The sequence below is a fragment of the Ovis aries genome, chromosome 11, assembly GCF_016772045.2.
Source record: "Ovis aries strain OAR_USU_Benz2616 breed Rambouillet chromosome 11, ARS-UI_Ramb_v3.0, whole genome shotgun sequence".
Taxonomy (NCBI): domain Eukaryota; kingdom Metazoa; phylum Chordata; class Mammalia; order Artiodactyla; family Bovidae; genus Ovis; species Ovis aries.
The window spans coordinates 39,255,722-39,269,418 of NC_056064.1; the positions used below are offsets into that span (position 1 = coordinate 39,255,722).

The 13,697-nt window shown below is 35.5% G+C and overlaps 1 protein-coding gene across 3 annotated transcripts in view; it reads right to left on the reverse strand.

Annotated features, from left to right (window-relative positions):
• Positions 1–1,400: 1,400 nt before the first annotated feature.
• The window catches only part of FBXO47 (F-box protein 47), a 28,257-nt gene continuing 15,960 nt past the window's right edge, over positions 1,401–13,697 (reverse strand). Inside the window, exons 7-12 of one of the 3 annotated variants that reach the window (XR_009595578.1) lie at positions 11,718–11,894; positions 10,376–10,522; positions 9,552–9,694; positions 6,331–6,490; positions 4,802–5,668; positions 1,401–4,504 (exon numbers count right to left, since the gene is read on the reverse strand). Coding sequence is in view for 2 of the 3 variants with exons in the window: in XM_004012832.6 (XP_004012881.1) it covers positions 5,556–5,668; positions 6,331–6,490; positions 9,552–9,694; positions 10,376–10,522; positions 11,718–11,894 (740 nt within the window). In the remaining variant the exon portion in view is untranslated. Of the gene's footprint in view, positions 5,669–6,330; positions 6,491–9,551; positions 9,695–10,375; positions 10,523–11,717; positions 11,895–13,697 lie in introns of all 3 variants that reach the window. The other 2 variants (XM_060395571.1, XM_004012832.6) reach the window with 2 other exon arrangements.

A 13,697-nucleotide genomic window follows, 5' to 3' on the forward strand; every position in this document is an offset into this window, starting at 1 on the left:
CCAAACTTTCTGAGTTTGAAACTTGGCATGCCATGATCTATTAAATCTCAGAAAATTTGTTTTCTTTTAAAAGGCTTAAATTAGCATAGTTCAAACTTTAAAATCCCTTAAAAGTATCACTTTAGGGCTTCCCTGGGGGCTCAGAGGTAAAGAATCTGCCTGCCAGTGCAAGAGACATGGGTTTGATCCCTGGTCCGAGAAGATCCCACATGCCAAGGAGCAACTGGGCTTATGCGCCTCAACTATTGAGCCTGTGCTCTGGAGCCTGGGAACCACAACTACTGAGCCGACGCACTGCAACTACTGAGGCCCTTACACCATAAAGCCCGTGCTCCACAACAGAGAAGCCACCGCGGGGAGAAGCCACCGCGGGGAGAAGCCACCGCGGGGAGAAGCCACCGCGGGGAGAAGCCTGTGCACTGCAACAAAGTGTGGTCCCTTGCGCGCTGCAACTAGAGAAAAAGCCCACTTAGGAACCAAGACCCAGCACAGCCAAAAATAAATGAAACTGAATTTTTAAAAAGCACCATTTTAACTTTACATTATCTTTTAGAAATGAGAATTTCCCTTAATAAAATACTTAAGCATAAAGTGGGAAAATTGTCTTTGTAAACTATATGCTATGGCTTTATCACAGACCAAATGTTTAAGCCTAGAATGGCCTTTTCTAAGTTAGCTTTGCTTCCATATATTTTAAGTAAAAATAAAATCAAAGTCATATATAAAGCGAGAGACAGAAAAAAATCATTGACACAATTTCCATTATAAACTAAAAAACAACTGCTAAGGCAGACACATTTTTTAGAAATATTTAAGAATTTCTTTGTTTTAAAAAACACTGTAAGAGCTTATCATAGGAAACTGCAGGTAATGCACAATAATCACATATTTTGTTGTTTGAAACTGATATTAAACTATGACAACTGCAATTGTAGTATTTTAGCAGTAATTTGAATATCAATTGCTTGGGAGTGAATTAAACAGCAAATAGTATAGAATACTGTTCTGCTTATAGATTTATTATTCAAGAGTTGTTGCTAATAAATGAATTTATACACTAAAATGTTAAGCATAAAACACATAAATAAATATATAGTATATAGCTAATTGAAGCATTATTTTGTATTAAGACACTTAGTTTTTTGATCATGGTAGAGCTATAATTAACAACTTAAATAAAAATAAGTTCTTCCACATGAAATAATTTAAAGGAATTACATAACAAATATTTTATAATAACTATATATGGAGTATAATCTTTAAAATTAGTGAATCATATTGTACACCTGTAATTTATATAATGTTATACATCAACTTAAAACATTTAATTTTTAAAATAAAAAAATTTTAAGGCATTACATGCTCAGTGGTTTGCATAAAGACAAACTCTGAACAAGAAATGTTTCTAATTGTATTTTATTAACATTAATAAATAAAATTTAGCAAATATGTATAGACAGTTCACCATAAATACAATACTTTAACAATGAATATTTTTCAGTTTTGTGCACTTTTAAGAAAGCAGTGATCTTAGAAAATCTACAATTATTAATCTTATTAAATGTAAAAAATTTTCAAGGGATAAACTAAGTTGTTTTTTTTTAAGTCTAGTTACTTGAGGAATTTTCTGGAGTTGTATTTGCTTTCTTGATGGAAAAAATGTGTTCCTAGTCCTCTGGGACGTTTTTTTTTAAAGACGTTTTTTAGAAAAGACTGTCCAATACAGCTGCCTGTCGGGTCACCTTTCCTATATAGTGATGTCTCAATAAGCCAAGGAGCATATGTCCATCACCTGATCTCGTACAGCTTTCAGAGCTGCCTGCTAGTGGAACTGGTAAAGGAGTCCTAATGCTAGTATGGTATCAAATAACAAAACAAGTTTTCGTGGGAAAATTGTGCTTTTATCCTTTACAGTATTGACATGCAAATCTGTAATCATATGCTGCTGCTGCTGCTAAGTCACTTCAGTCGTGTCTGACTCTGTGTGACCCCAGAGACGGCAGCACACCAGGCTCTGCCGTCCCTGGGATTCTCCAGGCAAGAACACTGGAGTGGGTTGCTATTTCCTTCTCCAATGCATTAAAGTGAAAAGTGAAAGTGAAGTCGCTCAGTCGTGTCCGACCCTCAGTGACCCCATGGACTGCAGCCTTCCAGGCCCCTCCACCCATGGGATTTTCCAGGCAAGAGTACTGGAGTGGAGTGCCATTGCCTTCTCCATGTAATCATATAATTGAGTAGTATTCACTTAGGCAATTAACTCTTGAGTAATCAGTGCACAAAGAGGCTCAGGTTTGCTTTTTATTGACATAATGTGGTTTTTCCAGTTACACCTTTTACTGGGCACCCCATGCTTGTTCTAATCTCCAAGGGTGAATAATTATCCTGGCAATAAAAGATCTTGTTATTAACAGAAGAACTGGAAGCACCAACTAAGCCATGAAGGGATGGATAAAGTATGAAATCAGGTGCGAGTTGTTCTTGTTATGGAGAGCCACCTGACAGAACCGTTGCTTGAGCTTCCTGAGTGGCTTTCCAAGTACAGTATGTACTACATTGTGAAGATGATAAAGTTGAGGGGTCAGCACAGCATGCGAAGGAATTATCTAAAAAAGTATTAATGATAAAAGTTCTATAGTTTCATAAGGCACAGAGTATTTCTCACAAGATAGAAACTTTAGTCTCTAAGAAAATGTGTCATTAGATTGTTATTAGTGTTATTGTGGTGTGATGTCTGTGTTTAGAAACAATAGTAAAGATAAATATGATGATGTTTTGTTAAGTTTGTCTTCTAGTGGAAATAAAAACCATCCTATAAATCAAGCTCAAAAGAGACTGAGGAAATCATTATCAAAAGAGGAAAAAGCTAGAAACCCAGGTTAATCTCGTAGTTTAGAAAGAGGTACAGGATAAATTATCTGACCTGTTGACAATTTACATCATTATTTTATCATGACTGTTCTAGAGTGGGTTAGAAGTGGACAGACAGCCCCCCACTGTTTTTAGGCTATTCATTTTGCAAATGCTCCCTTTCTATAGTGATATGACTGCCTCTACCATCACTTAACCATCAATACTATCGATAATAATACATACTTTTGAAAGTTAATTTCCCACTTTAAAATTTGATATCACATTTCATTCCTGATGACAAATATATTCAGCAAAAAAACTGCCAAGTTGAGGAAACTGCAATTTTGGTCTCAAAGATTATCTATATCTATTAATAATCAAATGAAGAATTTATCAGTCTACTTTTTATTGGTAACAAGATGATATCATTTATTTACTGTATCCAAAGAATGAATCAGATTTTCTTATGTTCCAAATTTCTGGGGAGGATGAGATAATAATCTCACAATTATTAAGAATAACAAAATAATGTGAGTAAAAAAAATTTGCTGCAGCAATCATGTCAGGTGAAGTGTGTAACACAATTCACAATCCAGATTAAAAAAATGTTTTAAATTAAGCCATTATTCTTTTGTAAACATGCTGAAAATAACTGGTGTGGAGACTTGGTAATTCAAGAAATCAAAGCAATTTCACAATGTTAAATTTCTTTCTCTAAGGCAATGAACTTAACATCCATCTAGGAAATATTTAAAATATTCACTATTTATATGAAAATTTTTACCTTAAAAAATGTTTATTTTTTCCCCCATATAATCTAATATTCTCAATTTGGAATCACCAATGTTTTGATTAAGAAATGGATTAGGGTTTCCAAAGCACGTATGGAAAAAAGAGTGAGAAAAGGGGGGAAAAACTAATTAAAGTGTTATTTTTGTATTCTGGTATCTGACAACTTTTAATCCTTATAATTTAACTGTGGGTGAATCCTTAAATTGAAAATAAGAAAATGAAATCAGGATAAAAGAAAGAACTTTGTGCATAAATATACAAATACTAGACTCTGGAGAAAAAAAGTCCTGCTACTGATGGAATTAGTTGGACAATCCATCAAAGAAAGGCAGTTAATTTCTGACCCCTCAAAATAAAGGTAAGTCTTTTTGCTATCAAAGTGTAGTAAAATCTTGTTACAATTCATATTTTCTCCACAATTTTCACTCATTCTCAACCCTATTAAATCTCTTAACCCTCTTTGTCGAACTTGAGAATTTCCCACAATTTCTATCCCAATTCTGTGGGTAATTTCCATATCTTCTAGTTTTTCTTTCCTTCATCAGCTCCAGAGATGATTTAAAACGTCAAGGGCTCAGGAAAAGAAAGTCAGCCTCTGAGAAGTCCAGTGGGAAAGGGTGTATCTTCAGCAGAAGTAAAGTGATCAAACCCAAGGAGAAGAAAATGGGAGATCCAGGAGGGCTCCAGCATTATTTCAGCTCATTGGGCACTATTTTTTCTATTTTAATAGTAAGAGTGATGGTTGCAGATACTAGTCAAACTGAAATAGTCCTGGAGCTTCTTGGAATCCATTTACTTGAGTGAAGATAAACCTCACTCTCTCATGGATTGCTGGAACCATTCATGCTGGAACCATCAAGTCCTATTATTTAAAATAAGGAGAAAAGCTTTAGGAGCAGAATAGCTACTTTCTCTCACTTTATATTTTCCCTTACTTGCAACATTTTACTCAAATCCCCAGGAAAGAATAAAAGATGATTTGATTGTGTTAAGATAATATATACCATCCTCTATTTATAGACATTTTTAGATTATTTGTCTTAAAGAAGGACATATATGTGTGTTTGCACATGTGTGTGTATGTGCTATGCATATATATATACATACACACGTATATATACACATATATGTATGAATCTGTATATACACAAAAACATACTTCCTTTGCTTTTTGATCCATAAAAACTTGAACAAACACAATGTTCTCTGTGAAAATGAAAGTGAAGTCCCTCAGTCGTGTCCGACTCTTTGCGATCCAGTGGACTATAGCCTACCAGGCTCCTCTATCCATGGGATTCTCCAGGCAAGAATACTGGAGTAGGTTGCCATTTCCTTCTCCAGGGGATCTTCCCAATCCAGGGATTGAACCTGGGTCTCCCACATTGGAGGCAGACGCTTTAACCTCTGAGCCACCAGGGAAGTTTCTCGAATGTTCTCTGTAATCATACGCAAAAAGGTGGTAAAAAAAAATATGATTTATATCTGCACAACCCAAAACATCATACTGCAAATCTTCATAAAACATTCTAGGCTATGTCTATACAATCTAAGCAAAGTGAACACAGACACACTATTTGGGTCTGCTCTAATTATGTAACAGAATTTTCTCTTGCTTTGAGGATCCACATATATGGGTTAGCTGGCCCTGGAATTTTTAGCACTAATGTTCCATTTAGTTTGAGAGGCACAGCTTATTTTCTAGAGAAATCTCAATACAGGCTGGGTTTGCCTGTAATTTTTATATTAATAATGATTTAAGCAGTTGCTTCTAGAGTTTTATGCAGCTTTTAAATTCTTAGGTTACTTAGGTGATAAAAAGTCCCAAGGATGCTATTCTTTGAGTGTGGAAAAGCAACACTCTTCTAATCATTAGTTCAGTGAGGTATTCTCTAAATGCAAAGATTTCTGAGTATTTAAGAAGAGAGAACATTCATGGTCAAATACAGGACCTCTTTATGGAAGCTAGCCTGAGCCTGCACAAGATGGAATAAATTCATAAAGCTTCTGTCGTCGTCATCACCATCTCCTATGCCATACACAGGAACAGACATAGAGAAAAGAAAATGACAGTTAAGTTGCTAAATATATGATTTATTCAAAACATACTACACATTATCCCTAATACTGTGTAACAGAAGACTAGTTAGTGATTTTCATTAAGTTAGATGTTAACAACCGAAATCATGGAATTATATTAAGAGCACTGAATTAGAAATCAGAAAAAAAATATGCTGGTTCATACTTTATTGCTTCTAACTTCATGACCTTGGGCAAGTCAGGTAATTTCTCTAAGCCTTAGTTTTCTCCTTGGCAAATTAGGGTTAATTATAATGTTTGCCACCTAATAAAACTGTGAAATAATATAATGAGCAAACTATACAAATAAAAGATATTATTATGATGGTTATAATAGTTGGTCAAGGAAGCAGGTTAAGATTTTTTGCTGTGCAGAATTATATTGGTTCCTTTCAGAGCAGACTCTTCAACTTAATGTTTTCCATTAACACCAATACCAGATTTTAAAAGTGACAATACTAGAAACTAAATATATCTCATGAAAACACTAACAATGACTGACTTTTCGATTCTTTGCTTAGAAATAGAAGTCTACACAGAATTATATTTGTCTTAAGGGAAGACCAGCATGCATTTTACTCACACTTGTGTACCGTCTATGTGTATACTCACCGGACATAACGGACTGTAGCATTTCCATTATAGCACATGCAAACGCATTTGCCACACTCTGCAGGAAGTTATTTCTTTCCACTGGAGTGCTGAAGACTTTACAGACTTTTTGCATCATTTTAACTGCCCAGTCCATGGAGTATAGCTCTTTCTCACACACCTGGTTTAGACATACAAAGCATTGTGGTAAATTTCCATGTGAAGAAAGTTGTAGAATTTGAAAATAGTATTAACAATTACTGTTTATAAGTTTAACATAATTTAATAACATAGTATGTTGAGTCTATAAATGGCAAATGCTCTTATATCTAATACTCCTTTGCTTTCAAATGGTACAAATTTTACGGGGAAAAAAGCATGAAGTAAATAAAAGCCTGGTTCAAGATTATTACAGGATACTATTAATGCAAAAAAATAATATCGAAAACAATTACTTGGAATTCCCTGGTGGTCCGGCGGTTAAGACTCTGTGCTTCCACTACTGGGGGTATGAGTTCTATCCCTGGCTGGGGAACTAAGATCCCACAGGCCACATGGCCAAACAAACACCAGTTATTCAGTTCAGTTCAGTTCAGTTCAGTCGCTCAGTCATGTCCGACTCTTTGCGACACCATGAATCGCAGCACGCCAGGCCTCCTGGTCCATCACCATCTCCCAGAGTTCACTCAGACTCACGTCCATCGAGTCAGTGATGCCATCCAGCCATCTCATCCTCTGTCGTCCCCTTCTCCTCCTGCCCCCAATCCCTCCCAGCATCAGAGTCTTTTCCAATGAGTCTCATGAGGTGGCCAAAGGACTGGAGTTTCAGCTTTAGCATCAGTCCTTCCAAACAAATCCCAGGATTATCTCCTTCAGAATGGACTGGTTGGATCTCCTTGCAGTCCAAGGGACTCTCAAGAGTCTTCTCCAACACCACAGTTCAAAAGCATCAATTCTTTGGCGCTCAGCTTTCTTCACAGTCCAACTCTCACATCCATACATGACCACAGGAAAAACCATAGCCTTGACTGGACGGACCTTTGTTGGTAAAGTAATGTCTCTGCTTTTGAATATGCTATCTAGGTTGGTCATAAATTTTCTTCCAAGGAGAAGAAATTTCATGGCTGCAGTCACTATCTGCAATGATTTTGGAGCCCCAAAAAATAAAGTCTGACACTGTTTCCACTGTTTCCCTATCTATTTCCCATGAAGTGATGGGACCAGATGCCATGAGTACATCATGAGAAATGCTGGGCTGGAAGAAGCACAAGCTGGAATCAAGATTGCCGGGAGAAACATCAATAACCTCAGATATGCAGATGACACCACCCTTATGGCAGAAAGTGAAGAGGAACTAAAAGCCTCTTGATGAAAGTGAAAGTGGAGAGTGAAAAAGCTGGCTTAAAGCTCAACACCAATTATTAAACATTCGGAAAGAAAGGCTCCTGCTCATTTACTCATTCATTCAGTAAATATTTATTGAGCACATGCTAAGAGCTGGGGATACTATGGCAAGCCATAAACACAAGGCCTCTGTATTCAAGGGATCCCATGAGGGTGACAGAGAAACAGACAATTTCAATAAGCAAGAGACCTCTATGATAATATTAACTTTCCATCTTGAGAGCTATAAGGAATATTTCTCTCTTATTTAAAAAATGAATAAAATGAGGATTACATGTTTTTAGCTAAAGCTGACTGAAAGCAAAAAAGGCTGATTTACTAACATTCTAAATGGCAAATTGTTCATGTAGCCAAATAACATACAGCATGAAAATAAACTATATAGTAATATAAGCAAATAATGCTAATCTGACAGGAAAGATTTATTGACTACTTATTATGTATAAATCACTGTATAAGACATTGTGAAAGAAGTAAGTGACACAGTTCTGGATTTCAAAGAGTTTCCCTATTTAGGGAGACAATTACCTCACAAAGATAGTGGCTTAAGAACACCAGTGGTAAATGAAGATAAATAGAAGACAAATCTGAAGTGATTTAGAGAAAATTAATGATCAGAGTTGAGATGTTAATCAGAGATGGCTTCTCCACCCCTAATGGCTTCCTCTCCATTCCTTTTGCCAGAGTGAGGCCAAAGTCACCTTCCAAAAAGTAAAACTGATAGTGTCTCCCTGTCTCCTAAAACTGTCAGCAATGTGGCTACTGTGGTTCAAGCTCCACAGAATGGCCTGCCAGGACCCTCCTTGCCTGGCCCCTCTCTTCTTATCTAAACTCCTCCCTTCTTATCCACCTCCTCCTCTTCTGCACATTTTCCCCTTCAGAAATGATACTGAGATGTTTATAGTTCCCTGAAGACAGCCATGCAATTCCAATTCTTTTTTTTTTAGGACATCTGCTTATTAAAATAAATATTTACATTGAGAATACAGTTAATTTGGTAGCTTTCTTCACATTTTCACATCTTTTAAAAATACTTATTTACTTATTTAGTTGTGCCAGAGCTTTGTTGCGGCACACGGATCTTTAGCTGAGGCATGCACACTCTTAGTTGTGGCATGTGGGATCTAGTTCCCTGAGCAGGGATTGAACCCAGGCCATGGCAGTGACAGTGCCAAGTCCTAACTACTGGACTGCCAGGAAATTCCCACACTGAATTTATTTATACATACTTTGATATGTCTTAAAAGACTGTAGCAGCTTTGGTCAGGGATTTGTTCTACTAATTTCCATAGTCCTAAAATCTCACACAGTGTATGGCCCATAGTAGACACTCAATTTGTGTTAAATGAATGGGCATTAAATATATTTTTTAATGTTTTATTTTAAAAAACATTTTAACTATATAAAAGTAAAGAGAATAGTATTATAAACGCTTAGTATCCATTCTATAGCTTCAGCAATTACAAATCTTGTTTCACTTCTACCACCACTCACTTCCACATTCTCTTCCTGATGCCCAGGAAATATGCTGGAGCAAATCATAGAGGGTGCTTTATTTTTTTTTTAATGGAATCTAAGGGGAAAAAAAGACTATAACTTGGCAGAGCTGTATAATGACAATCCAGATATGAGATATGGGGAGAGGTTAATATAAGGAATGTCTCCAAATATGATAGTTTATTATATAAATTTAAAAATTTTAAGTATATATAAAAATATACTTAAATACTTATTTTTTCAAAATGTTTTGTACATATTTCAGTTCCTTCATGGCAGCTTCTTGGTAGGTCAGCTATAATGTTAAACAACTTGCTAGAAAAAACTTATTTTTTACTTACCAAAGCCAAAAAGACTATCAGCCTTGCCAGTTCAATGGTGCGTCCATTCACAGCTTTACTAGCCATGAAAGTGAAACAGATATTGTTCCCACTTAGGATTAGGAGACGTGCATTATTCTCCAGAAGCCACTCACGAGGAACCACTTTTATTTAAGGAAAAACAGTATTTAATGGGACATTACATAATAGCTATAGTAAAGATCATTAAATACATGTAGTATTGTATCACTTTATTGAAAATACAATTAGTGTCAAAGGAGAATCTTGGAGAAAATGCTTTAGTTTTCCAGTTACAGCCTTTACTGGGCAAAAGAGATTATTGCCAAGTCACAGTGACTCTCACAAATGTACTAGTAATATAGTCAAAGCATTTCTCCCACAAAGGTCTACCGACAAATAGTCTAATCCTGGGAAAAGAAAGAAATCTTGAGAACTTAAGAGTCTAAAGGATGAGGTAGGAATGGGAAACATTGTTTCGTCTCTTTAGTACCAACTGGAGAGGGCTTTCCTCTTATGCAACAGTAGGAGGTGTTTCTGAGAATTGCAAAATGGGAATAACTAAGCTAATAAAATAATGAAACTTTCAAATAATAACAATGAATAATATCTATAAAATTGACAGGGGAAACCAAAGGAAAGTAAATTGATTATATGCATTCTCTTCAAAAATCAAAAAGTGATTTCCGATGATAAGTCATTTGTTTCCGATAGAGCTGTATGTATAACTTACAAAATTTTTTTAATTGCTTTATGTCCTTACAATTTTATAACTGTATTCTAATAATATGCTTCCATTACTCTATGTGGTAAATATTTTTTTTTACCTGATAGTTCATCTACAAGACTGATAACATCATCTGCTGTCCATTCTTTGGTGCTTGTGTCATATAGCAATTTAATGGCATCAGCCAAACTTTTCAGGCAGGATTCATCTGTAGGTCCTTCTATCATTTTCTGCCAAACCACCTGTCCTGAATGATAATTGAAACAAAAACTAGGCTATGACAGAATAGTTGCTTCTCTGATAAAGATTATATGGATTATTTAAAAAGGAACTTGGATTACATAATGAAATCCATTACTTATACATGCTACTTTCATAATGAAAGGTCAATTCTGATAACAGTAAATTTTAATGTCTCTGACTGATGCAATGAAGCACAGCAACAATAGCTAAATGAAGTAAAGAAAAGGTAATTTCACCAAGCAAAACAGTGTTTATGGTTCAAAGATAATGTTATCCATAACAGATATTAAAATAAACAATTGACAGAATCTTACTAAAATGAAATAAAACCTAGTGATAACCTTCCAAAAAGAGAGCATGCTGTATTTCAGAATCTTCTAGACACTTATATAAAAACTGAGTAATCCAGTCAATTTTTTATTATTTACCTATGACCAATTTTTTTCTGAATTATACACACAAACAAAATTTGATTGCAGATTGACTTCCTGCTGCTACGCAACACACTTTAAACTGGTTAAGTCCTGACATAATGCCGTGTGAACTTTAGTTATTAAGAATGATGAGAGGTCTCTGCTCTCACGCTGCAGCCACAAGGAGAGACCTCTCATCATTCTTGATAACTAAAGTGGATACAACTGTATACTACATTACACTACATTTGCTTGGATGAATATATTTCTTTTGTTCACATGGCAAGAGTTATGAACTGTGGCAGCTGGAGTCATGTATTAGTTGAAAGAAGTGCAGCCGAAACTGTAACCAAAGGAGGCATTGTGCTTCCAGAAAAATCACAAGGAGAAGTATTGCAAGCAATGGTGGTAGCTGTTGGATCCAGCTCTAAAGGAAAGGGTGGACAGATTCAACCAGTTAGCATGAAAGTTGGAGATAAAAGTTCTCCCAGAGTATGGAAGCACCAAAGTAGTTCCAGACAACAAGGACTATTTCTTATTTACAGTGGTGACATTCTTGGGAAATATGTTGACTGAAATTGAAATGGCATCATGTGAAGCTGCCCATTCCACTGAAGTTCTGAAATCTTTCATCATGTAAATAATTTCCATGGTTCTCTTTTATAATAACTAATGATACGTCCCCAAAAAAGAATGATGAAACTAACCAGGCACAAAATGATGTTTCCAAAAGTAAAAGTAATTAACCAGCTTTGAAACATACATCCCTAAGAAATAGATGCTCACCATCTTGAGGAGACACAGGTCCGAAGATGATATACAGTAATCTTGCCTGATTCACCATTGGCCACGGTTTCAATATACGTGTCAACCAAAATGCAGAATCACTTCGATGGGTCCAATGATCAAGCAGTACATTCCTACAGAATAGTCTGATCCTTAATTCCAGTTTTCGGGCGCTTCCTATGAAGACAAAAGAATTGTAAAGCATTCTTCTTAGATTGATATGCATAATTGGATAGATCAAAGACATACATCATTAATATGCTTTGTACTGAGAGTGTTACTTCATTTACTCTAAAAATTTTAGATTATCAAGAAACTACTTTTTAAAACAACTTTACTGGGATATAATTTACATACCATAACACTTACCAATTTAAAGGATATACAATTCAACTTTTTTTCAGTATATTCATAGATATATGCAGCTATCACCAAGTAAATTTTAGAATATCGTCATTACCTCTAAAAGCCCTGCTCTTTTAACTATACCTCTTCCATCCCTCTGTCCTTTATCACCCACAGCACTAACCACTACTTTCTGTCTCTACAGATTTCCCTATTCTGAACTTTGATATGAATGAAGTTATATAGTAAATGGTCTTTTGTGACTGGCTTCTTTCCAAAGCATGTTTCCAAGGTTCATCCATGTTATAGTATGTATCAATACTTCATGCTTTCTTATAGCCAGATAATATTCCATTGTATAGATATGCCACATTTTGTTTATTCACCCATTGATGGTTATCTCTACCTTTTGGCTCTTATGAATAATGTTGCTATTAACATTCATTTACAAGCTTCTGTATGAATATGTTTCTCTTGAGGATATACCTAGGAATAAGATTGCTTGGTCATATGGTAACTCTATATTTAATCATTTGAAGAACCGCCAGGGTGTTTTCCAAAGTGGCTGTACCATTTTGCATTCTGGCCAGCAGTGTATCAGGGCTCCAACTGCCCCACACACTTACCAACAATTGCTCTCTGATGTTTTGGTTCTAGCCATCCAAGTGGATATAAAATGGTATCTCATGTATTTTTAAAAACAACTTTATTGGAATATACATATAATTTGTATACCATATAACTTTAATGTATATAATTTAATATATATAATTCAACAGTTTTTGATATATTAAATTATTTTCTTAAATTGTAGTAAAATATATATATAATCTAAAATTTGCTATTTTAACCATTTTTAAAGTATAAAATTTAGTGGCATCAATTATATTCATAATGTTGTTCAACTGTTATCACTCTTACCCTATCTAAAACTTATTCTCACCTCAAACAGAAACTCTGTGACCATTAAGCAATCACTCTCCATTCCCCTCTCCCCCCAGTTCCTGGTATCCTCTAATCTACTTTCTGTTTTTATGAATTTGCCTGTTCTAGGTGCCTCACAGATGTGGAACCATACAATATTTGTCCTTTTGTGTCTGACTTATTTCACTTCATGTGTTTTCAAAGGTCATCCAGGTTGTGGCCTATATAAAAACTTCACTCTTGTGAATTCCCTGGTGGTCCAATGGTTAGGATTCTGTGCTTCCACTGCTGGGGCCCAGGTTCGATATCTGGGAAGGGAACTAAGATCCTGCAAGCCACATGGTGTGCCAGAAACTTCACTCCTTTTTATGACTGAATAATATTCTACTGTATATATACGCCACATTTTGTCTATCCATTCATCTACTGATGAATACTTGGGTTGTTTCCCGGTTTTGGTCATTGAAAATAATGTTTCAGTGAATTCTGTTGTACAAGTATTTGTTCAAGTTCCTGCTCTCAGTTTCCTTAGTGCCTAGGAGTGGAATTACTGGGTCATATGTAACTCTACATTAAGGTTTTTGAGGAATGACCAAACTGTTTTCCATGGTGGTGACACCATTTTACATTTTATATTCTTATACTACTTATGATCTACTTACTTATACATAGGTGTAAATGGAAAGTCTACCAACACACCAAAACAAGAGT